General features: G+C 46.8%; 1 protein-coding gene across 4 annotated transcripts in view; it reads right to left on the bottom strand.

Annotated features, from left to right (window-relative positions):
- Window positions 1-26,008, bottom strand: part of Frmd4a (FERM domain containing 4A) — a 307,939-nt gene that overhangs the window by 98,657 nt on the left and 183,274 nt on the right. For all 4 annotated transcript variants that reach the window (XM_021215326.2, XM_029547334.1, XM_021215327.2 and 1 more), the window contains exons 5-7: window positions 17,612-17,696; window positions 1,362-1,418; window positions 187-209 (exon numbers count right to left, since the gene is read on the bottom strand). In XM_021215326.2, the coding sequence (XP_021070985.1) occupies window positions 187-209; window positions 1,362-1,418; window positions 17,612-17,696 (165 nt within the window). The remainder of the gene's footprint in view (window positions 1-186; window positions 210-1,361; window positions 1,419-17,611; window positions 17,697-26,008) is intronic.

The following is a 26,008-nucleotide window of genomic DNA, read 5'->3' as shown; positions in this document are numbered from 1 at the left end:
AATAGCGTCCTCACTAGCTCTGGGCATGCCTTGCCAGACTACCTGCTCAGTTGACAGTATGACACCTGGATCTCACTAACTAATACTCAATCTTCCTTCAAGGTACATGCAAGGCAGTTTCTTTAAATATAAAACAACAGCAAATATATCTTTAAGCCAACAAGAGAACAGCTTTGGGGGACTCACCTAGAAAAATCTCCTTTTGCTTCCTGTGGGAGAAAAAAAATGGGCGAAACATCAGTCCATTAAAACCATGCTCTGCCATCATGGCTACTTCTCTGCTGAGTAAAGCAGACCGGCCTCCCTCTGTGTCACCCTGTCTGCGTCCGGAATTCAATGACAAGAAATGCTAAGCTAGCGGTGGCAGCACATTACCATAATTCCCAGTGCTTGGGGGGCTCAGGCAGGAGGATTCTGAGTTTGAAATTAGACTTGGTTGCATAATGAGACCCCGCCTGATGGGTCAGAGTCAGGGAGAGTACATATATGAGCTGCCTAAACAAGAGGCACACTGTAAACTTCACAAAGGTTTATAGAAGTTTATACTTCAAGGCCTCGGTCTAACTAAATTAGGTCACACGCATATTATTTATCGCTCTCTTTCCTCCTTCCTTCCATCCCCCTTCCCACTCGCTCGCCCTCCCCCCACATTGTTTCCCCCTTTCTCCTTTCATACTTCCTTACCTCTTTCCTCCCCTTCTACCCTTGATTCCCTTTCTTTGAGACAGCTGCAGTCTGCCCTCCTGGCCCAGCTGGGATTATAGGCGCATGCCACTGGGTCAGGCTGCAACAGTCCATTTCTGCCACTTCTGGAACTGTGAGCTCCTTCCCAGTTATACCAATGAATTGTAAGCCAGAGGCCATGTGAGAGTCCGTGAGTGTGGCAGGTACCTCAGACACAGTAGCGTTCAATAAACGCTTGTTAAGAGAATAACTTTTGATAGCGTTCCAACTCATCATGCCAACATTACAGATGATACTCCCATGCCTCTCTGTTTGTCTGTCTGTCTCAGGCTAAAGGCTTTTACTTTGCCTTTCTGGGGGACAGGAGATGACTTCTTCTAGGTATTTATTTGGGCTTTTGTTTTTAGGGCAAAAGAAGGTACCACACTTAAAGGAAATGAGCACTGGAGAACCAAATGATTGCAGGTGGCACACACAACTTCCCCTAAGGTCCCACGATATACTGCCTTGAAGTCTCGGAAGAGCACAAATCCCTGGTTATGGCACAGCACCAGTGTTCCTAACAGCTCCTTCCATCTTGTGGCTAGAAAAGGTTAGACAGTCAGACAGTGGGCAAATGTGACTGCTGTTTGTAGTGGCAGGCACATCTCCTTCTGTGTGTGTATAAAACAACTTACCTGTAAAATATAGGAAGCTAATTCAAATACCACTTCACTGTCAACATCAATCAGCTCCTGAAAAGAAAAAAAATCAAAGTGAGTCTTTTATTGTATCAACTTAGTTTTGAATAATTAATTAGTCAAAAACTTTAAAATGAAGATCTTATGATGTAGTCCAGGCTAGCTTCAAACTGGAAATCCTCCTGCCTCTGCCCCCAAGTATGGAGATCTGAGGCATGAATTACGTCACTCTTTATTAGTCTGATACTTAAACAGCTTTCTTACTGCAACTCCTACGGAAGAGACCTGGTCTTTCCTGGAAGTTCCCCAGAATCTCAAATATATTTAGAGTGTCTTTGGTTCTTTAGACAATTTCTCTGAATGACTTGGCCCTGGATAGTCCCCAGGATCTTTTCAAAGAAGACTGTATGTCATCTCCAAATCTGGATATGACAGTAAGGGTTGGACCAGGTCCAGATTTTTATAAATCTGCTCATCTTTGTCATTTTTATTTCATGTGGATGGGGGTTGTCTGCATGTATGTTGTGTACCATAATGCATGTAGAAGGAGTGTGTGTGTGTGTGTGTGTGTGTGTGTGTGTGTAAAGAAAAGAGGAGGGGTGGGGAAGGCGAGAGGAAAGAGTGGGAAAGACAGAGGGAGAAGTGAAGGAAAGAAGGGAGGGAGGGAAGAGAGAGAGAGACTATGCAGACACATACTCAGGGCTAAGGAGGATGCTGGATCCCCATTGCAGTGGAGTTATAGATAGCTATAAGCCATCTGTATGCATTATGGTACACAGACATACACATAAGTGCTGGCAATTAAACCTAAGTCCTCTGGAAGAACAGCCAGTATTTATAACCACTCTCTGGCTCCAAACCTGCTCATCTTATTTGTCACTGAAACACAACTGCTCATAACTAATTACATCACTTTTTTTTTTTTTTTTTTTCCTGAGATAAGGTCTCACTGATCTTGCTGTGTAGCCCCGGCTGGCTCAGAGCTCAGAAATCCTTCTGCCTCCCACGCGCTGTGACTGATGGGTATACAACCATGTCCAGCCCTGCTACGTTTTTTTTGTTTGCTTGTTTGAGTTCTGCCTTAGAACCCACATAGTGCGGGTTCATTGAAAGAAATGTTACAGTGGGATCATGATGCGATTTGAAGTTACACGAGGCAAGACTGAAAAATAGAGCTCCTCGTAGTACCAGCTGTAGTTCTCCCACGTGCTCAGAGCTCAGGATGGCTGGTGGCTATCCTGTCAATATAGACTGGTAGTGTTTCTGTCTCCACAAAGGCTCTATTAGTCACTGGCGGTGTGGCCTCTAGTTTAAATATTCTTCTGTTCTTTTATGCATTCCCCAAATGGTTGTGATCGAGGGGGGCCTGGTCTTAAAATAAGTAAAAACTTCTTGGTTTTTTGAAAAAAATCCCATGTATTTTTTTTTTTGCCGAACACAGACATAATGACATTCTAAGCAAGCAAATTCCCATCAATGCCAGCGTGTGTTTACTCCAGTGGTCTCATGAGATGACATCCATCTAGTGATGTCACGGGCACTGTAGTCTGTATTAATATACTCTATGCCTGCACAACAATAAACCAGTTACCATGTCTGTCAGGGTATACCCTGCCACGAAGTGACACGGGCCTGGAGTCCCTAGGTTTGTAAACATAGTGCTAACTGAAACGTGCGCAAAAGTTGATGTGTTTATGATATAGGGCTTGGAGACAGGCCCACACACTTGAGACACCGTCACTGCAATACATATATCCACTGCCTCCAAAGATATCTGTACTATTGTAGTATACACGTAACACAACCCGCTGTGTTAATGAACCTTTAAGTGAATGATGCCTTATTATACACAGTCTGTAGTATTAGAGACGGAGAGAAACTCAGGCCCATCAGCATGTGTCAATAAGATCATCCACGACATTTTTTTTTTTTTTTGGTCATGGTTAAGAAGAAATTTATGACTTCATTTTTCCTCTCTCCCTTCCTTCTCTTTTTCTTTCTCTCACTCTATACCTCAGGCTGGCCTTAAACTGATGGCAATCCTCCTGCCTCAGCCTTTCGGTGCTGTGATTAAGGCGTGAGCCACCATGCCCAGCACATCTTTCCTTTCTTGTCCCCTTTTATCGTTAGATCTGATACCGAGTGGCTGGACAAGAGGGAAAGCTGGGAGAGACTTAGAGACTAGACTGTTAGCTTAACACCATTTATTTTTTTTCCTGAGGATGGAATCCAAACACATGATGTGACTTGCCTCAGACCACAAGGACCTTAATGGCGGTTATTGTGCCGGAAAAACCACAATTTCTTGTCTAATATATGGCCTTACTCAGGACTTGCCCCTTCCAAGTTAATAAGGTCTCAGTCCCGGCCAGCACCCTCTCAGAACAAAATTTATAACTGAGGTTAGCACTGAAGAATAATTTAAATTAAGAGTTATTTTGAATTACAAACCAAACCCTGATATATGGATTTTCTAATTAGTCTGGGGGGGGGGCAGTGTCCAGGCTTGTCCGCCATAACTCATGACACTGTATAGAGCAGTCCACATCTTTAGAAGAGGGGATATCCTCATGTTCTCAGGCCAAGGAATTCCAAAGATAGATAAAGATGGTTGCCGCTCAGCTCGAGGAAACTAACAGCCATGTGGAGGACTAGAGGACAACCATTCTTTATGTGTAACCAGCCACAGCAGCTTAACCACCTCTGCCATTCATCTGCCCTGTCAGAGCTGGGATGTGGGAGAATGTTTGCAATGGCAGTTGTGGGATTGCCAGCTCCCGTCACATGACAAGAGTACAAACACGTTCATAGAAACTCTCCAGGGTTTCTGCAATAGATCATTTCTAGCTTTATTCATTTCCTTTCCCACTGATGAGTTTGCTAAAGAGCTCATGGTACTTGGAAGCACTTTGGGGTGTGTGCGTGTGAGACGTGTGAGCCCTTCTGTTAAACATTTACATCTATGGTGTAGTGTATGGTCAACAGGGGGCTAATGGTTAACACCAGCTGGGAGACTTATCGCGTGTGTGACTCCAAATCAACCTTTGGCAGACAGCCTGAGCAGGAACATGGAGCCTCACAGTTTGATTCATTTGCTAGGTGTAAGTTGTCTGTGTGGGGAAAGAGAGGTGGAGGAAGGGAGGAAGGAAGTCCTTTGCTTTTGCACAGCCCATTCTGCAGGTCCTGTGGGCGAACATTCCACACACTGCTCTGCCAGCTATAGCAAAGCTTTAAGCAACAGTCGTAAATGTCTGACCTGGTTTAGGCAAGTTCTTTCTCATTATAGCTGTCCTTGGGGTAAGTGGAAATGAGTGTCTTTAGGGTGAGTTTTTCCCTTTCCCTTCAGTTGAGGAGGCTACAAAACACTCAGGGTCAGAATGTGTCCGGCAACAGAGGAAAGGGAGCCAGGACGCGATGCCTCAGACTGCCCACAGAGCAAGGCTGATGGAGAAGGTCGTGCCGTTACTTCTTAGGCTTCCCTAGTTAATATTTACTGAATGTAACAGTCACTGGATGCCCTCAGAGGAGTCAGTCTAGAGAGAGAACAGAACAGCCAGACTCAGGACAGTAGGAAAACAGGCTCTCGGCTGTTGAGAACTTGTCTATTCCCCAAGCTTTTCTCCCCTGTATGGATTGTTAGATTTATCCCCAAGCAGTTCATGCATTACATGCAATTTTCAGACATATGGCACTATATATTCTCCCAAGTCTTAGTTCAGTTCCCTACAGCCTCCCTGCACAGTGTGCTTCCTATCTTCTATTTTAATACATTCACTATTTCTTTATTATAAATAATAGCCCCCTTTGCATTTCTTTTTTCCAGGTGATTACATTGTACAGAGCCTTTGAGTTTCTGTTCACTTCCCGAGTTTTCCCCGGAAAGCCGAGTCCACCCCAGAGGACTAGGCAGAGGTCCCAGAGATCTTCCCGCCAGGTTCCAGCTGACACGTGACATCCAAAAGATGACTCTACCTTTCCCTTGGCTGGCCTCTGGCTGGCTTCCCAGGCAGTAGATCTCTACCTGTGCTTTTCCAGCAGAGAAACTAACCGACCAAGATAACAGAGAGCATACAGAGCCCCCATACGTTCCTGTGGCTGTGTGCTTCCCCTTGACAAAAGACAAAATGGAGAAGCAGGGGAGAAGTGGGGAGGTTCTTCAAGAAGGAGCTGTGAGTGGCTTCCACCTGGCCACCTGCAAAGGCTGGTGCTGTGACATTCCTGTGGCTTAGTACATCGGTAGCTCTGTGCTGGAGCCTCAACAGTTCCAGTGTCACCTAAGGAGGGGCTCCTGCTGGGTCATTTCCTGAGCTAGATAGAATCTTGCCCAGGAATCCAGGGTGGTGGCAGACATGAGATAATGTTCCATGAAGAGGGGATGTCACATCTTTTGGCTACTGAGGCCATGACGTACATATGCGTTTTGGGCCTGTTTCTCTCACTACTGAGTGAAAGGGCATCGTTCCCTTTGCTCTTTGGGAAATGGTATAGAATGACAGAATGTGGTTTGCTGTAGGTGTGTACAGGCATGCATGCATGCATTCTCCGTGCAGACGGACAAGACGGACAAGATGGACCACTTCCTTTCGCTCAGCACTGCTTTATCTAAAGCGATGAAGCAACTTCAGGAGGAGGACCCAGGGCATTCGTCAGCAGCTTTATGGTGGCTTGGTGGTTATCCACTCTCTCGGGAAGACTGCTGTCAGAGAATCTTGACATGCTCAACAAAACCAAACCAAACCAAACNAAACCAAACCAACCAACCAACCAAACAAACAAACGTGCAACAGGGCTTCTTGACCTGAATCAGAGGGTTTGCTGGTACTTTTCTTTCTTTATTTTTTCTTTTCTTTTCTCTTTTTTTTTTTTAAATATTTATTTATTATTATACATAAGTACACTGTAGCAATCTCCAGATGCGCCAGAAGAGGGCGTCAGATCTCATTATGGGTGGTTGTGAGCCACCATGTGGTTGCTGGGATTTGAACTCAGGACCTTCGGAAGAGCAGTCAGTGTTCTTAACTACTGATCCATCTCGCCAGCCCTGCTGGTACTTTTCAAGTCATACCAAGAATTTCAAGGGAAAGCATTCCTCTGTGGTTAGATTGAGAAAGTCCAACTTTTCCCATACAGCAAATGCGATGATTAGTGTTAATTACCGTCTCAACAGCACCTAGAAGAGCCTGGGAGGCAAGCCTCTGGGCAAGTCTGTGAGGGGCTGTCTTGATTAGGTTAATTGAGGTTGGAAAGCCTGTTCTGTGGATGGCAGCCCTATTCCTTGGCTGGGATTCTGGACTGTGAATGGAGGAAGGGGGCTAATGCAAGCATTCACCCCTTTATGTGTCTTGACTGCGGACGGGATGTGACCAGCTATCCCAAGCTTCCGCTACTCTCACCTCCCTATTACACTGGACCAAGCCTTCAGATTGTAAGCCAGAATAAACCCCACAGACGCCTTTGCTGGAATGTGTTATGTCACACATCCACAGAAAAAGAAATTAAGACACTAATTAGGACAGACAACATGAGGAACAAGAATAAGGAAGTGAGAATACCATTGGCAAACTCCAGGCAGAATCCCTTAGCTGGTCACCCCAAGGGCTTGCCTAAGACATCCTCACCCAGGCGCCACCTAAAGTTCATGACCACCCTCACCCGAAACTGAGTTCTAGTTTACCCCTTACTCCCCAACAGCGCCAGAAACACCCGGCACTACTGATTTCCTTCTGATTCGGTTGCTTCACAACCAAATGTGAAGAATGCGGTCTCTGATCATTTTGCTGAGCTTGTAGAGGCGATTCAGAAACTGCAAACACAGTGGAAGTGCCGTAAATCATAAATGTATTATTTCTTTCTTCACCCTGGTAGCTACAGACAGTTGGAACCACACAGTTTTGCCTCTGTACTTTGGTATTGATGGTAGTACTTAGCAAAATTTCTTAGATAGGCAGCACTGTGTTTATTAGTCACCATGTAGATAATGGTTGTGATTTACAACTGTTGGAATTGGGGAGCTAACTTGTTACTTTGATTTATCTTGGTGACCAGATTAAGTATTATTTATAGATTTTTTTTAATGGTGTTTTCAGAGGAGATTTAGCACTTGAATAACTGGATTTACAGTCTACCACCCGATGCCTTAAGACTAGCACTTGAATAACTTACTGTCTACCACCCGATGCCTTAAGGGTAGAAAGAGAATAAAAGTGGAGGCAAAGCAAATTTCCCTGGTTTTCATCACACTTTTGGGGATGGGTGCTGAGCCTAGAATTTTCTAAGTAGCTCAGACCAGTTTTGAACTTGTGATCCTTCTGCCTCCCTCGGCTCCTCACATCCTGAGATTGCAGGTATGCCCCATCACATCCAGCTTCATTGCTCACTCTGTGAATTGCCGTATCCTTCTTGCTTTCTCCCGCCCCGGGGATGACATCTACATTACCCTGGTTCTCAGGTCCCCAGGCAGAGTCACAACTGCAACTTTTCTGCACTCTGCCTTGCAGGTGCTACACACGCCACAGACCTCTCAGCCTTCGGTCGCGTGGGCCAGCTCCACACAGTAAGTATCCTTCTATGCTTCTCTGTGGAGAACCCTGACCGATGTGCTGTACGGCATCAGACTGCGGTATGAGGTCATACGTAGGTGATCTTCCCTGGCTACCTTCTGTGGTTGTTTGGCTACCATGCCTCGTTGCACAACTCGTAATGACTGTGCGGAGTTGCGTCTGGGCATGGACAGGACCTCTACAAACTTGCAGAGTTCCTCTTTGTCGGCTTGTGCCAGGCCTTAAGCAGTCAGGTCGTGTCATGTTTGCCTCATGATGCACAGATCGTGGCGTGGTTCCCATGGCGCCCTCCCTGCAGTTTCACTGGGGTTTCTTCTGCTAACTGCTGTAGACAGCCTGCCTATGTTGAGGTCCCTAAAACTGTTCTCAAAGTCTGCCATGTACTGCCAAGATGATCAGCCCATGTGAGTTTCCTTCTGAAAGGTAGAATAAGAAAGTCCTCCCTTGCCCCTATTTTTATGCTCTTGGTGATGCAGGTACACACACTGCATCTTCGTTAGCCAGATTGGGAGAGAAGGATGGGGTTTCATGAGGCTGATATTCCGAGGTTACTGTGTATGTTGGTTCCTCGTCTTGTGGAACTGAATTCAGGGCTTCGTTTCTCCCACCTACAGAGGAGATGACCTCACAGGTTCCCCTAGCGAAGCTCTTTGGAGCTCTTCAGTATAGACCGCTTATTGCAGAATCAACAATAATGATAGCACGTAGACTTAAGAGGCCAACGAAACCCAAGAGTAATTACAGGGGGGATGAGTATGTGACGCCCCAGGACCGAGGCAGACACCTCAGAAGAAAGGCTGGACGAGACCTTTCAACACACAAGGAACAGGGGCTTTTCTTTCCCCCAGCTTCCCCCTCTCCCGCCTCTCACCATCTCTGCCCTTTCTTCTTCAGTTTTTTTTTTTTTTTTTTTAAATTGGTTTTTCGAGACAGGGTTTTTCTGTGCAGTCCTGACTGTTCTGAAACTCACTCTGTAGACCAAGCTGGCCTCAAACTCAGAAATCCACCTGCCTCTGCCTCTGTCTCCCAAGTGCTGGGATTAAAGACGTGCACCACCACTGCCCAGCTCTTCTTCAGCTTCTGAAAGAAGATCTCACGTAGTCCAGGCTAGCCTCAACTTGCTCTTTAGCTGAGGATGGCCTCCAACTCCTGATCCTCCTGCTTCCATCTGCAAGTTCTGAGCTTATAGAACTGGACCACCTCACATGGCTCTGACTTTTCTGTCACCCTCTGCTCTTGCTGCAAGGGCAGTGCCAGAGTTTGATATAAGCACAAAGCTCTGTGGGATCAAAAAGTCATGAATAAAAAGCCATTTTCTGTTCATCAGCTACACACCTAGTCAGTCCCGGGTAACGGGAAGTGGCGGTAAAAATCCAGTCAGAAAATGGGCACACTACCTTTCTCTTGTCCGAGGAAGCACACTTTACTCCATCTTCAGATGGAGACCTTGGGCTTGGGGCTCAGCTGAGATAAACACTGAGACCAAGTACAATTTAACTGTATCGGATTCAAAGCATGGAACGTTACAGGGTTTGAGTATGAGATTTACAACCACGCGGTAGCCATTCAGAGCAGCAAAACTTAGGTCACCCCACCCACGGCAAATAAATATCAAATGACTTCTCTGAGGAGTGGAATTGAAGGGGTTGTTTTTGGATTTAGGAGCTGATTTCCTTCTCTCTCCCGGGTTTTGCGTGTGAAGTTGATTACAGCCAAAAGTTAAAGCAAAACCTTTTGAATTTCCTTTGTACCTTTAGGATCCATAATTTTCGAGAATCGTTTTTTTCTAACTGATAAAATTTAAAAGGGCATTAAACATATTACATAAATTTAGCATTGAGTATTTCCATCTAAAGTAAAACTTAAAGAAGACATCATTTTATAAGCTGGCTTTTGTAGGGATGTGAATGCGATGACTTTTTTTTTCTTTTTAAATCACCTGTTTTATACATTCGTGTGTTTGTCTGATGTGCACCGTGTGTGTTCAAGGAGCCTGTGGAGGTTAGAAGTGAACATTTGATCACCTAAAAGTGAAGTTTCAAGAAGTTGTCCATCACCAAGTGGGTGCTAGGAAGCAAAACTGCATCCTCTGTAAAAGCAGAAAGTGCTCTTAACTGCTGAGCCGTCTCTCTACTGACAGGTTCTATGCTTCTACGTCTCTGTGTCTCTGTGTCTCTCTCTGTGTCTCTGTCTCTGTCCCCCCTCCCCGTGTGTGTGTGTGTGTGTGTGTGTGTGTGTGTGTGAGAGAGAGAGAGAGAGAGAGAGAGAGAGAGAGAGAGAGACTGGCTTCAAATTTGCTAAGCAGTGGAAGATGACCCTGAGCTGCTGATCCCCCTGCCTCCACTTCCTGGATGTAGACACTGAAGGTGTATGCCCTCACATTGATTTATGTGGTACTGGGAATGGACTCTTGCTTTGGTTTGTGTGCTACTGGGAATGGATCCTTGGGGTTTTTCCAGTTTGGTCAGCATTCTTGCCTAGTTGCCTGAACTCTTTTCAGACAGAACCTTCTTATGTAGTCTAGAATGATCCCTCTGCCTCAGTCTCCCCTGTGCCAGGATTCTAAACACACCCCACTGTATCAGCAGCTGTGCAAGCACACCCCACTGCATCAGCAGCAGCAGTGCAAGCACACCTCACTGTATCAGCAGCAGTGCAAGCACACCCCACTGTATCAGCAGCTGTGCAAGCACACCCCACTGTATCAGCAGCAGTGCAAGCACACCCCACTGTATCAGCAGCAGTGCAAGCACACCCCACTGTATCAGCAGCAGTGCAAGCACACCCCACTGTATCAGCAGCTGTGCAAGCACACCCCACTGTATCAGCANCAGCAGCAGTGCAAGCACACCCCACTGTATCAGCAGCAGTGCAAGCACACCCCACTGTATCAGCAGCTGTGCAAGCACACCCCACTGTATCAGCAGCAGCTGTGCAAGCACACCCACTGTATCAGCAGCAGCAGTGCAAGCACACCCCACTGTATCAGCAGCAGTGGTGCAAACTGAGCTCGGATAGTGATTTCAGTTCTCACTACAGAACTCCGGGGACAGGCAATTCACCTCACTCTGAATGTAGAAGAATTCAAGAGTCCATTGTCCCCAATCTCTTCTGTCTTGTGTGACAGCTGGGTGGCCTCCTACAGGGTGACTCATGGACAGCTCCAGTTGTCATAAGGAGTCACATTCAAAGAGGGAGGAGACCAGGCAGAAGGGTTTGGCAGGAGAACTCCACTGGTTCATGAGCCCTCACCCGGGAACAAGGAGCATCTCACTGGAATTTTCCATGGAAGTGGACTCATATTTCTAAAGGTTTGCTTGTCCCCTGAATGTAATTTCCCCCACTGCCCACCTGTCACTGTAGACAGTTAAAACATCATAAACGTTGTTGGACAACCCAGTGTTTCAGCCAGCCCCCACTCTGGTCCTTCCTTTTGCACCGAAAGCATATGGTGATCGCCCTCTTCTCACACAGTTTAATTTTCCACAAGTTGGATTAAATTATGATTTTCCCCCCTGATTTTCTTGTAGATGTTATGAGTGTGTAAAGAAAGAGAAAGTGAGAGAGGAATTCGACAAAATTGTGCTTTTCTACCCTGGTGAAGGGAGGGAGGCGGGGAGGGAGGGAGGGAGGAAGGAAGGAAGGAAGGAAGGAAGGAAGGAAGGAAGGAAGGAAGGAAAACTGTGTTTGTGGTTTGAGAAAAATAACCAACAAAATGAGAGACAGCTACCCTCCCATGCAGATGGAGAGGTGAGAGACAGTGTCTCCGTAGGTGATGGAGTCTGCACTGGAAAGTTTACATTCCAAACCAAAGCTACTTTCTCTCCTAAGTCCTGGAGATTGGCATGTCCCAGGAGGAAATGGGAGGGTATGTCCCTTATCCAAAGGTTGATATTCAGGTCCCCGTGGAAAGAGCAGCTTGCCACTAGACCCTCCCCCCACCCTGGGCCTTTGAGGTTTATATGGACCTATGCTTTCAGAGCATGCTATTAGCTTTTTCCTGCTCACTTGTAACTTATGAATGGACAGACTAGGGTTCCCTGCTACAGATAAAACCACCTAAGGTGAAAACAGCTGGCAATGGAGGCTGACCTCTGGCCTATACACACACACACACACACACACACATACACACACACACACACACACACACACACACACAGAGTGCATACATGCCCCCACCACCACCACAGAGCAGGAGAGAGTGGGGGTGGGAGTTGGGGTTGGTGGGTGGGGGTGGAGATGCTATTCTACAGAAAAGGCAAATATTAAAAAAAGGACACACTGAGAAGAAGCAGTAAGCTGAGCATGCACAGTAGTTAATGTAATCAGAACGATAAGAAAAAGTATTATATTCTTAAAGCAATCAAGTTTTTTTTTTTTTAAGAATATAGAGGCTAAAGAGTGACACCAGGAGTCCAATATCAAATATTTCTTTTTATGTGTCTGCATGTGTGCATTCCAGGCACATGCATGTGCCCACAGAGGACAGTAGAAGACACTGGAGCCCCTGGAGCTGGGCTCACAGGCAGTTGTGGGAGAAGGGAAACTAACTGGGTTCCTCTCCATGAAGTTAGTCTTCTAACTGCTGAGCCATCTTTCTAGACCCAAAAATAGGATATTTAAGATACAGAGAGAGCAGAAATACAATGGCATTCTTTGAAACATGCATAATACATCACACACACACACACACACACACACACACACACACACACACACACTATGGTTAAAAATCAGAAGAGATGAAAGGCATTGCTAACAGAAGCCTCTCAGAATAAAAGCCAGAAACAGAACCCTGGACACACGCCTGCCCTAGCTTCTGATTGCTAGCACTTCCGGGAAGGGGGTGGGGGGGTGGGGGAGAGATAACAAGGAGGTAACTCAGGAAGAATATGAGTCTCCAGAATAAAAGTATCCACCGACCACCCAAGAGATACAAAGTGGCTACAAAGACCAGCACTACTGAAATTTCAGATCAAGAGGAATGCAGAGAAAGCCCCCCAAAGGTCCAGTTGTTGGGAGACGATGGCAGGAAGAGTGGGGGGGGGACATTCCCAACACATCACTTGATATTCTGAGAGATGCTGTTATGTGGTAGTCCTACATCTACTCAAAGTGCTAAGCCAATGGTTCTCAACCTTCCTAACTAATGCTGTGACTCTTTGACACAGTTCTTCATGCTATGATAACCCTTCCATAATGTTATTTCTGTTGCTACTTCGTAACTGTTATTTTGCTCCTGTTACTAAAGCAATGGGGCAGTAGTCACACCAACCACAACTGCATATAAAAAGACAGATGGGGGGAGGGGCGCACGCCTTTAATCCCAGCACTTGGGAGGCAGAGGCAGGCGGATTTCTGAGTTTGAGGCCAGCCTGGTCTACAGAGTGAGTTCCGGGACAGCCAGGGCTACACAGAGAAACCCTGTCTCAAAAAAACAAACAAACAAACAAAGATGGATCAGTATACAGATTACGTTTGCATGGTACACACACACACACACACACACACACACACATTTTACCTAGTAATTATAATTCATAAAGTGTCATTTTACCTCCAATTCTGCTGCTTTCAACATAGTAACTGTTCTCTACACATGCGTGACTGGTCCACCTAAGAATATTATGGTGCTAACCCTGTCACGTACACCTGTATTTGTTCAGGGTATGTGACAGGATTGGTGCAATGCCATTATGCCAGGTACTCCCGTGACAGTATACACAGGTGCGTGGACCTGCCTAGAGATGACAGAGTAGAGGTGTCTTGTTTCTAAAGCCATCAGAAATATGTGCTTTCCCATGGTCTTAGGCAACCCCTGGGAAAGGGTCCTTCTGCCCCCAAGAGGTCGTGACCACAGGTTGAGAACCACTGTTCTAAGACGCCATGAAGGGAGGAGAAAGACATTTTCAGACGTGTAAGCATATCCTTTCTCTAGATTTACTTGGGGATGCTGTCCAGGAAAACATGAGTGTAAAACAAACAAGCAAACAAAACCCAGAAGACAGATGACCCAATGCAGAGCGGGGGTGGGGGAAGACCCAGACAGGAAGGCGGCCTCCCACGAAGGAGCTGTGAAACTCGGCCAAATTCGTGTTGGAACAGGAGGGCAGAGGGTTCCAGGAGGAAGACCCAGGAACTCAATTGCAGCAGCAGTCACAGAACTTAAACCAGAGGTTGCTTGGGACAGAGTATGAGAATAGATCTGGGAATCGGTGGGAACTGTGAACAAAAGCCAATGGCACCGAGAAGCCAAACAGGCGAAAACAAGACAACGAATCCCTTTAGGTAAAACAACTCATTGTCAAAAAAAAAAAAAAAAAAAAAAGGAATCCCAGCCATGGGGCAATGCTTGGGTTAGTCATAATGTCACACTGATGGTTGTTAGGGCTTCTACCCAGAAGCATGCAACTACCCTGAGAAACCTAGGAGAAGGAGAGTGTGGGTGGCTACGGGGACACTCTAATCCCAGTCTCTCTGATGAGGAATTCAATGAACAGAGAGGTGACAGATCAGGAAGGTCTGTGAAAGAAATAAAGAGGCAAATAATAGAAGCAGCAGCAACGTGACTCTAAAGGGCAGGACTTGGGTGTGTAGGAGATGGGCATTTGCTACTGGGCCTTCAGGAGCCATTTGACCTCTATGGTTTAGGACAGTGTATGTGCTTGTGTGCGTGTGTGTGTGTGTGTGTGTGTGTGTGTGTGAACAGGTATGGCTATTGGAGGACACCCTGTGGGAGGTGGGTCTCTGCTTCTGCTCTGTTGTCCTGGGGGGTCAAACTCAGTTTCCAGGTATGGACACAAGCACTGTGACAGCTGAGCCACCATTGGACCTCTCTTTGCCTTTTAAACTGTCTCCTATTACTTTAATAATAACAACGCATGCACACACACACACACACACACACACACACACACACTTTGTGTTGTGTTGGGAATAAACCCAGGGCCTCTCACTAGTCACTACACACTCCTAGCTCTGATTAAATCCAGTCCCTGACTTCTTTAAATACATTTTTATAAAGATGTTTTCTAATTTGTTTTTATTTTGTATATGTGTTTTGTCTGCATGCATCTATGTATGCCATGTGAGTACCTGGTGACCAAGGTACATGAGGTCGCCTAAGACCAGAGTTACAGACAGCTGGGAGCCACTATGTGGTTGATGGGAACCAAACCTGGGTCCTCTGCAAGAATGGCAAGTGTTCTTAACTGCTGAGCCTCCTCTCAGCCGCTCCGCTCAGGATCAAAAATACAACTTAATATTTTAAAACATAAATGGAAATAGGTCTGCAAAGAGGCATCGTAAATAGCTTATTTTACTTCAACAGCGTAGTTCTAAAACACTGTAGGAGTTGGGTATGGTGGTGCAGGTCTGGAACTCCAGCTATTCAGGGGGCCAAGGCAGAACAATTTAAGTTTAAGGATAGCATGGACTATACGGTGAGTTTAAGACTAGCCTGGGTGATTTAGTGAGATATTGTGTTTTTACAAAAAGGTAAAAAGAGAGCCCAAGATACAGCTTAGTGGTAGAGTACTGGCCTGAAGTAGGTAAGGCCCTATGCTCAACCTGGAGTCTGCAAAATGCAAGCAAGCAAGTGCAAAGAGAAACACCGTCGTCAGTCGCCAAGAAATAGCAAGTGGCCCGATTCTGAACTCCTAGGGAAGTCAATGTTTACGGCACATCACCATCACCTTGCCTTCTGGGATAATGTCTCAGTGTACAGCTGGGACACATGGGTGGCACAGAAAATTGTAGCCAAGAAAAGGGTGTCAGAATCCAAGTGAGTTGATCAAGTGTGTGGCACGGTGCTGGGGTGGGCTGGGCTTGCAATGTCCGTGTTTAGTCAAAAGGGAAAAGGAAGCTTGCAGACACGGAGGCAAACGTTCATATTTAGTCCATGTCGGCCACAGCAAAACCTAAATATCTACAACTGTGTGGACGTCTGTTTCTGTCCCATGCTACTGGACGTGGCTGATAAGACACTGTAGTCTGGCCACTCCTAGTTCTTACGAACATCAGCCTCCTCCTTGGCAAAGTTTCAGAAGGCTCAACATGAACACATAACCCTGTTAGTGAAATCTGTGTACTTACAAAGGAAAATATTTGGATGGTGGAGGTTAAGCAGTGGTCCTGAGATGTTATTCTGTCTACACAAACTTTAGAGGACCATTGCTCCATCTGGACTTTAAATGAGGCCAGTTTGGGAGGCACGGCTGCTTGCACCTGCTCTTGGGAAATCTGTAATATTTGCTTCTGAGAATTTAATCCTTTTGGTTTCTACAGGCTCAGCAAGGATGACCAAGAGAAACCGAGCAACTCCAGGAAATAGCTTCCTTCCCCCTTACACATGGACACCCTGCAGGAAGTGGTCCCACTGCCCTTTCAAAAGCTCACTGATTTCTAGCCATTTATTTTAGCTCAAGTCTGCCACCTGGTGGACAGTGCTCAGTTTTGTTCTTTTTGTCTCAATTTTTTTAAAAAATCAGAGCTTGCCCATTCATTAAAACCAACAAACCCACCAGGTGCTCCTATAGTTTGTAAGGTATCTGGATACTATTATTCTTTCCACTTTATAATGAGAAAATTAAGGATTAGTGGAAGGAAGGAATTTAAAACTTGGCTCTACAATTAATTTCTTTTCCTGCCAGTCAGCAAAATTTAAAGGACTGGTTCATCAGTTACGGCCAAGTGAGGTCTTTCTGCAGAGGGGAACCTGATTTCCACCAGGCCCTCCACCACTCTGAATGGTGGGATTATCCCATGCAATCCAGCAAAGAACTTCCCCAAGGGAAAGCAACAGTTGCTCCCCATCTCAGCCCTCCTGCTTTGAAGTTTGGTGAGCCACTACAGTGCTTCAAAACAGGATTTACTGAAAGAGGAAAGTCGCATGCCTCGAGTTCTCCTTGGAATTTTCCAATAGTATTCAGTGGCCACTTTACCAGAGACATGCTCACATTTGAAGTTCTCTGGGTACACTCTGCAAAAAGAGTGGCTCAGTGATTGCAGTTGGGCTCCCCTGAATCAAATGAGTGACTTTCTGCCTGTTAGATATGGAAGTCTCCCTGTGCCTCATCTTCCTCATGGGAGAGCTGTGAGGATCCGGGCCTTTCACATAAAAGTCCAAGCCTGTGCTTCATGTGAGCTTCATAGGAAGAATGTATGATGGATAGCTTTGTCAACCTGGCAGAACCTAGAGTCACCTAGGAAAAGAGTCTCAGTGAGGGATTGTCTAGGTTAGGTCTGTGGTCTGTGGATGAGGGACTTAACTAAGTTAACTGACATGGGAAAGCTCAGCCCACTGTTGGCGGTATCATTCCCTAGACAGGGACCCTAAACTGTAATATTAGAGCATAGAAAGCTGAGCTGAGCACAAGCAGGCAAGTGAGCGTGTGCACATGCCTTTCTGTCTGCTCTACACTGCGCATATGATGTGACTACCTGATTGATTTTCGGCTACTTTGACCTCCCTCCCATGAAGAACATGTCCCTAAAGCTTGGACAGTGACAGGATCAGAAGAGGTTTTGTTGTTCAGCCAGCAGCTTTCCTTACATGCAGTTTCTCATTTATTTATAGCAATTAAGTTATAAACGACTCTTCCTAATCAATAAACTGACTTGTGGGAAATGTTTTGGTATTTTTCTATTTCCTTTGGAAACTGAATGGGACGAGCACAATCCTACCTTGTAGATGCAGGACTTGGCATTCAGGAAGAAGAGCTCAATGGTAGCGTTGTCCTTCAGGTAGGAGATGCTTTCTATGTAGAATCTGCAAGAGGAAAAAAACATGTGTAAGGCACAGGGGGCATGGAAATCACTAAAGCTGAGCTGGGTGGCTTTAGAGGACTGCAGTTTCCAGTGCTGGATGAATAAAAAGCAAAGGGGCCATCAGTTTCATCTCTGATGCCTTCTTTGAGGTGACACCATGTCTTACACACATGTGTACAAGCATTTTCTAAGCATACATTCAAGGCAAATAAGCATATAAGAATACATTCTAGGAGACACCAAGCACTAGGAAAAGGAAAATGCAAATCAAAAGCCTAATGAGAAATCAATCTACAGAACTCTAAGGTTCTAAGATTCTTATTTTTCTACACAGTGAAGTCATTTTTATTATATTAAAAATATGACAGTGGGAATGGAGAGATAGCTCGCCAGTTAAGAGTGTTTACTTGATGGAGGTCCCAGTTCAGTTCCCAGCACCCACATCAGGTGACTCACAACTGCTTCTAACTCCAGTACCAGAGAGTCCAATGTCCTCTGGCACATATGAGGTACACATAAACGTATGGAGGTGCACACACATACACATAAACTAGTCTAAACCTAAATAGCCTTATAACACATGCAGGAGTTTTTGTACTATAACAACAGTCTTCCTCTGAGGGCAAAGCAGCTCTAGTTAGTAAGCTATTAGATAATAAGAGGGGCACGCGCGTGTGTGTGCGCGTGCATGTGTGTGTGCGTGTCTGTGTGTGTGTGTGTGTCTGTGTGTGCGTGTCTGTGTGTGTGTGTCTGTGTGTGTGTCTGTGTGTGTGTTTGCGTGTCTGTGTCTGTGTGTGTGTCTGTGTGTGTTTGCGTGTGTGTCTGTGTCTGTGTGTGTGTCTGTGTGTGTTTGCATGTGTGTCTGTGTCTGTGTGTGAGTGTGTGTGTCTGTGTGTGTCTGTGTCTATGTGTGTGTGTGNGTGTCTCTGTGTGTGTGTCTGTGTGTGCGTGTCTGTGTGTGTGTGTGTGTCTGTGTGTGTATCTGTGTGTGTCTGTGTCTGTGTGTGTGTGCGTGTCTGTGTGCGTATGTCTGTGTGTGTGTCTATCTGTGTGTGTGTGTCTGTGTGTGTGTGTGTGTGTGTGTCTCTGTGTGTGTGTGTGCCTATCTGTATGCTCACATATGTATGCAGTGGTCATGGAAACACATGTGTACATGCTTATGGACGTCAAAGGACAAACCTGAGTGTGGTTTCTTAGGAACTGTCCACGTTTAGAAACAAACGAACAAACAAACACAATCTCTCAGTGGCCTGGAGCTCACCAAATACACTACGGCGGCTAGACAGCGAGTCCTGGGGCCTCATCTCTGTTCCTCCACCCACAGTAGTGGGATTATAAGCAGGCGCAACCATTCCTGATTTCAGGTGGGTTCTGGGGACTCAAACTCAGATCGCCATGCTTGTGAGGATAGACAAGCACTTTACTGAAGCACTGTTTCACTAGCTCTTGGCATTGACTTAAAACCCAACCCCAAAACCTTTAAAATACACACCCAAGGGGAAAATGTGTATGTGTGTGTGTGTTTGTATGCATGCGAGTGTATGTGCACACATGTGTAAACACCTAACAAATATTAATAAACAAGCACTATACATTTTGAGTTTTCATGGTTTTTTTTTTGGGGGGGGGGCAGTTGGTTTTTGTTTTTTTCCAGAGCTGAGACATCAAATTCCTGCAAGTAGTTTTCAAGGAAATGAACCCAACCTCAGAGTGGCAACAAAGCGTTACTTATAGTCATCTGAAAGTGAGGGTAGACTGAGGCAGATTGAGTTGTTTCAGCCGAGAGGCCAGCGGCATCTTGGGTCCATCTGTCTGTCCCACACTCCTCTCCAAAGCTCTTTCAAGCCACGTCTCCACAGACAGCTTGGACGTGGCTCTCACAGAGCTGCGTTAACTAGGACGTGGCTCTCACAGAGCTGAGTTAACTGTGACTATCTCAGACTCTGAGCTGGCCTTCTACTTCTCTTTCCTTACCTGATGTCCAACGTTTGTTCTGCTATTTCTCTCATGTTACTTTAAAAAAAATTTTTTTTAAATTGCAATCATTGTAGAGCTATGTTTTTAAAGGAGAACATGTTCTGTTCAGTGGAGCAGCAGGCAGAGGTCACCGGCTCCTTCAGTGGCTTCTGAGGTGCTTCCCTGAGGGTGGTGAAGAGGGACTGAATCCCAAGGCACGTCGCGAGGCTGGGATAAGTGCTCTTAAGGCTGTGACAGCTTAAGGCTGTGACAGGCATGCATGCTCAGCCAAATGAGAACCAAATTCTCATCAGATGGAGCGTGTGGATTTCTCTCAAGATGAAACATGCTGACGTTATTTAAGATTGCATTAAACATGCCTTTATATACATCGATTCAGAGTTTATTAAATCCTTTAATCAGATAATGTGCCTGTTCGGTCTAAGGATCCATGCAGGGTGTTTGAGTGAAACCCAGACTAGACTGGATGGGCACTGGATTCTTGGATTTTAGGAAACAGACAGACAAGGGGGGTGCAGAGGGCAAAAGCAGCAGCAAATACCCTGGCCATTCAGCACCGTGACACCCTGATGGTGAGAATCCTGAGAGGAAGTCAAGCACCAGAGGCCCGGCCTCGGCGATCTAATCCGTGTGACTTGGGGCACGACACATCACCGTATCGGGCTTCTCTTTTTCTAACTGTAGAGGAGAGTGGGACTCGATAGATCTCTATGTAAGAAGTCTTTTTATTTTTAGATACCAGGAATGACCAAAACAGCTTCCTCAGCCCCCACCCCCTCATCATCATCAGCAGCAGCAGCAGCAGCAGCAGCAACAAGCCAAAACTGAATTTTGTGGTACACACCTGTAATCCCAGCTCTGGGAGGTCCCAGCAGGAGAAATGGAAGTTCACAGTCATCCTTAGCTACATAGCAAGAGTTTGAGGGCAACCTAGGCTACACAAAACCTTATCTCAACACACATACACACACACACACACACACACACACACACACACACACACACGCACACACACAGCAAAAATCTCTCCTCGCAACCGAGACACCGCACCCAGGCCAGGCAGGCCAGTCTCAGAACCGTCCGGTCTGTAGACTAAGCGAGCGATGTGTGTGAAGAGGCAGCTCTGGTGACTGTGGTGTGGATTTGCGTGCAGGCGCCAGTGAACCTGGCGTCACTCCGAGACAGGCCGGTCACCTCCGTCAATAGACAGCAGCAGCTCACTGCAAAGTCAGAGTTAACAGAATTCCAAAGGATTACTGAATGGTCCTCATTTGCAAAACCTGTGAGAGGGGGACCGGTTCTTCTCTAGCTGCCCTGTCTTTGGTAAAAGGCAGGCAGAATAACAAAGTGGAAAGAAGAGAGAAAATGAGAGGAATAAAAGCAACAGACAGGGAAGTACTTTGAAACCTGAGCTATTTCGGACGCCACAAATGTAGACTCGAGTTATCGCATAGTGGAAAAGTCACTGTTAGCCTTCGGGGGAGTCCGCTACTATTCTGGTACTGTTTTCCTTTTTGATAGTGAGACAGGGACCCAGTGGGGTAACGGCCGGCTGGGTGAGTATGGGACTCCACTCCTGGAAGTTTATGCTAGCTCAGAGATCTCCTGACAGCTGTGCACGTGGCCTTTCCAGGTGTGCTTCTGCTCAAGCCATCCTGCAGAGGACACTGCTATAGCTCCTGCTCCCCCACCCCCAGCTCCCCCATATGTGCAAGCACAGCCCCTCCCCTGAGCTCCTGGGGCACTGCTCAGTACAGTTCCCTCAGTCCTGTCGTTTCTGACAACCAAGGCCTCCGGGAGGGCTGGGGCATACCATTGTTATCTTTGTGCCTCGAGGTCAAGTACAGAGCCTGACATAACTAACTGCTAACTTTGATGCTCAGCTCTTCTTCAGTCTGTCCCACCTTGGTCAGAGTCCCTAAGGGGTAGTAAGCTACTTTCTTGTCACTGTGGAGGAACACCTCACAGAAGCAAGGAAAAGGCGGAAGGACTCGTTTGGGGTGGATGTCTGGAGACAGCAGGTCAGCGTGGTGGGGACGGCGTGGCAGCTGAGGGGGCATTCAGAAGGGTTTGCTCATATTTTGGTGGGTGAATTAGGAAGCACAGAGCTCAGGCTGGAGCTGAGACAAATACATCCTTCAAGGTTTCCCTGCAGCAACCTGCCTTTGCTAAGTCCCATGTCACAAAGGTTCCGCAGTGTCCCCAAACGGTAGTACCAGTGGGGCCCAAACGTTCAAATACACGAGTCAGGGTGTATGTGTGTGTGCGCATGCGCGCGTGTGTGTGTCTGTGTATGTATGTGTCTGTCTGTGTGTATATGTGTGTCTGTTTCTGTGTGTCTGTGTCTCTCTGTGTATGTGTGTGTGCATGTGCCTGTGTGTGTATCTCTCTGTGTATGTGTGTGCATGTGTCTGTGTGTGTATCCTTCTTTCTCTGTGTGTGTGTACATGTGTCTCTGTGCGTATCTCTCTGTGTATGTGTGTGCATGTGTCTGTGTGTGTATCCTTCTCTCTCTGTGTATGTGTGTGTGTGTGTGTCTCTCTGTGTGTATGTGTGCATGTATCTGTGTATGTGTTTGTGTATCTGTGTATGTGTGTGTCTCTCTGTGTATATGTGTGTGTGCATGTGTCTGTATCTGTGTGTGTAGTTCAAATTTAAGCCACATCACTTGAGAAAGAGTAAGGACAAAGAAATAACAAATGATAACCAAAATGTCATAGAACTTCAGGTGTGGGGCCTCATCCTCCATACAGCCAGGCTTCAGGCTACCTTCCTGTCTCCACAGAAAGTGGTTAAAGCATGGCTGCTGATTACCTTGTATCTTAATGACAAAACCCACCAGTGACCCCCAAGCCCGACAGGGAAGGCTTATCGCCATAGTACTGTTTGAGCGGAAACCCACAGGGTCTGAAATAGTCCAATTTTCCAAGTCTTGTGTCTTTATCCCACTTGCCTTAGTTCTTAACTAAAGCGCAGAGGTGTCCTTTGTGTCCCCACCTCAGCCCCAGGTCTCTCCTGAAGACTATTTTCTATAAGAACCCAGCACTCCACTTCTCCCTTCTGCACTGTGGTAATGGAGAAGCAAATGAGGCGGCAGCACTGCTGTCTCGGGCGCCCGCTTCCGCTTTCACGGAATTCTACCATCTGGCAGGAGAGTCCAAGGAGGGTGCAGAAACGACAAGCATATTCTGGGAGAGAGGTGGGAAGGGAGGGAGAACAAGAGAGGGAGAGGGAGAAGGAGGAGGAGAGGGAGAGGGAGAGGGGGAGGGGGAGAAGGAGGGGGAGGGGAGAGAGAGAGAGAGAGAGAAAGNGCGCGCACGCGCGCGCGCACACACACACACACACACACACACACACACACACACACACACACGCAAGCAATTCTCCTCTTGACAGAAATCAGAAAGCAGTTTCCTGTTAACCTTTATCACCAAGACAACAGAAAATCCTGGAGGCTCGGGGCCTGTCATGTGTTTGTTCATAACCTTGGGCATTTTAATTCATCCTGAACTTTCTATCTGTGCTAGGAAACTTCTGAAGTGAAATGTCTGGATGAATACAGACCCGAGACATCTCTATTCCCACCCTGGGCAGGCACAAGGTTGGAGAGATTTCTGGGGAAATGAGGAGAGTCGATGGTTTGCAAGAAAAGTTGAGATTGTCCTTTCCTCCCTCCCCCTCCAAAAAAACTAGGTTCAGTTTCCTGCTTTTATGAACATCTGGTTTGTGGTCCTCTGTGTCAGTAGGGGGCACTGTTGCTCCTCTTTAACTGCCCATGTCGGGAAGAGGTGGCGTCCTCAAACAGTTTACAAAGAACCTTCTGAGTTTCTGAGTGAGTCCAGGGAAAATAAAAGATGTGTCTTCCATTGCAAGGGTCTGTACAGGCAACCCCAAGTCTGCTCGGCATTAACCATATCTTTACAATGTGTGAATGTCTGAGCTAGTAAGCTACTCATGGCCCAGAGCCTCACTTGACTACAACCTCTTCTGACTCTCAAATGCGGCCACCATCTCTCCTCTCACGGTCCCCTACCCTTCTGACCAGAGACATGTTCCAGATGACATGGGAAAAGCCCTAGGTTGGAAAGCCCATTAGAATCACAGTCATTTAAATTAGTCAATCCCAAGCCTGATTTCCCAGCTCCGCAGTCACTTTCCATAGACATCCCAGTAGAGGATGCCACCTTCTTTTCCCTAGACCCCTTTTGCCTCCCTACTCTCCCGGCACCAAGTGACACCACCTCTTCTCTTGGGCGCTGTCACAGGACATTTTCAACCCTTGATCTGTTGGCTTCATCATACTTGAATAGCAAGCAAGACAAACACCTGTGTGTGAATGCACACGTGCCTGTGGAGGACAGAGGAGCGCTTGGCGTTTCTCTCTTTCCACCACCCGGGTTCCAGGGAGAGAACTCAGGTCGTCAGGCTCGGCAGCCGTCAGGCCCAAAGGAAGCTCCATTTCCCCGAATTCTGGTGGTTAGATTAGACAAAAGCCAGCATTCCTCGGGAATCCATGAAGCTGCTTCCCCTCTACCAAAGACCCCTCATCACTGGCACAAGGAGCAGAGGGCTGTCTGTGGTGCTTACTTGTACACTAAAGTGCACGCTGGCTTCCAGGCTCCCAGCATCACAAGTACCCGTTACACACTTCAGCATCCATCCTGGTTCTTCTCAGCACCGCCTTCAGCTCATGGGCTTCCCTCCCCAGAGGCTTCTCTTTATAACCCTGCTATTTCAGCCCCGCCCCCTCCACTTTGCTCCATGTGGGTCTTCTCCTTCTCTTTCTTCCTCTAGCCCCATGGTCAAATCCAGTCTACTGGGCACGTCCTATATTGCCTTCTCTGCTCTGGGCTCTTCCAGTTGCCTCTGGCTGTTTTCTTCCTCACACCCATAACACAACCCTTCCCCTTAACCAGATCTTTGAGCTGGCCATGTCCTTGGTTTATTCAGTCTTACCCCTCCCCTCCCAGTCATCTCTCCAGCCCACAAAATGTACATGTTAAAATAAGTTATTTGCCACACACACCAGGGATAATCTTAGTGCTTTCTTCTGAGCTGAAAGGAACAACGGTCTAGGCTGAGGTCAAAGCCAGCCAGGATGCTCTGTAACCTCCAGGAGCCACCCACAGTGGCTCAGAGGACTCGGGACTCAGTATTTTATCCCAGTCTGAAGTCAGGGTATGCATTCCATGCTCGTTGCTTGGATGGTTATACATCTGGACCTGGCTGCAGCCTTGGGGAATGGCATCTTTTCTTTACCTCACAGGGGCTTTGAGCTAAGACTGCAACACACTGACCTCTATCTATCCAGATGACGTCAGCCAGCGAGAGCCCTGCCAGGCCCCTGCCCCTCTGCCACTCTCGCAGCTACCTCTTGGCACTTGGGAAACCACTGAATATTTACAGCAAATGTTAATTAAACGGGCCAGTGGTTTCATTTTGTAATGAACACAAATGTCACATTTGGAACGCTGACTTTCGGTGGCGAAGAGGGGGTGATAATAACGTGGATGATAAGCTGTGGATTTCCGCAGCCAAGTGCCTCTGACGCTTAGCATTTCAGAGGCTTTACTTTGTAACCAGGGACCCAGCTGAATTAAGGCAAGGTCGGGTTAGCTAGGCACCTCCTATAAGACACCATTGTTCTTTCAAGGAACAGGAAGTCGCAACTATTGTCTCAATCAGGGAGAGAGGCATCCTCAGGGCCAGAGCATCCTCTTCTAGAGAATAGCTTCCTGCCAGTCCCTTGCTGTCAATTTCCTATTGCTTATTGCAGTTTGTTGTTCATAAAACTCAAAGGTCTGAAGAGATAAATCCAAAATTTATTCTCCCACAAACACAGCGGCTAAGTTTGGGGATTTACGTGAATACACACTTCACGGCAGTCCCCCGAGATGTAGGAATTTTTCCAAGCACAAATCTGGGCCCGCAAAGGTGCATAGACTTCCTTGGCTATGTAGTTATGTTTCCCGCCCATTCTCTGTTTCTGGACCTGTTTATTAGGTTGCAGGAACTTGCCTTACAGCAGTCACAATGGCTGGGCGAACTCTTGATTAGCATGGTCAGAGGGGAGCAGGCAGAAGTGAAGCTGAACAGGTAGGTGGAGGTACACGCTAATGATGATGGGGGATCATTAGCATCGAGCATTCTAGAAAGGTGCTCAGTGGCAGCAGAGGAGAAGGGGAGGAGGGCCAAGGCCAGAGCAGAGTAGAGCAGAGAGAACGAAGCTCTGGGAGGGGTTTAGAGAAGCAGGTAGGAATTGCAGTCAATGGCGCATGCTTGGCAAGCGGGGGTGGGGGAGGGGAAAGATAGGAAGATAGAGAGAGAGACAGGCGT

This window comes from Mus pahari, chromosome 16 (genome assembly GCF_900095145.1).
Source record: "Mus pahari chromosome 16, PAHARI_EIJ_v1.1, whole genome shotgun sequence".
Classification (NCBI taxonomy): Eukaryota; Metazoa; Chordata; class Mammalia; order Rodentia; family Muridae; genus Mus; species Mus pahari.
The sequence above is the reverse complement of the archived record's forward strand: the minus strand, read 5'-3'. Positions and strand labels throughout refer to the sequence as shown.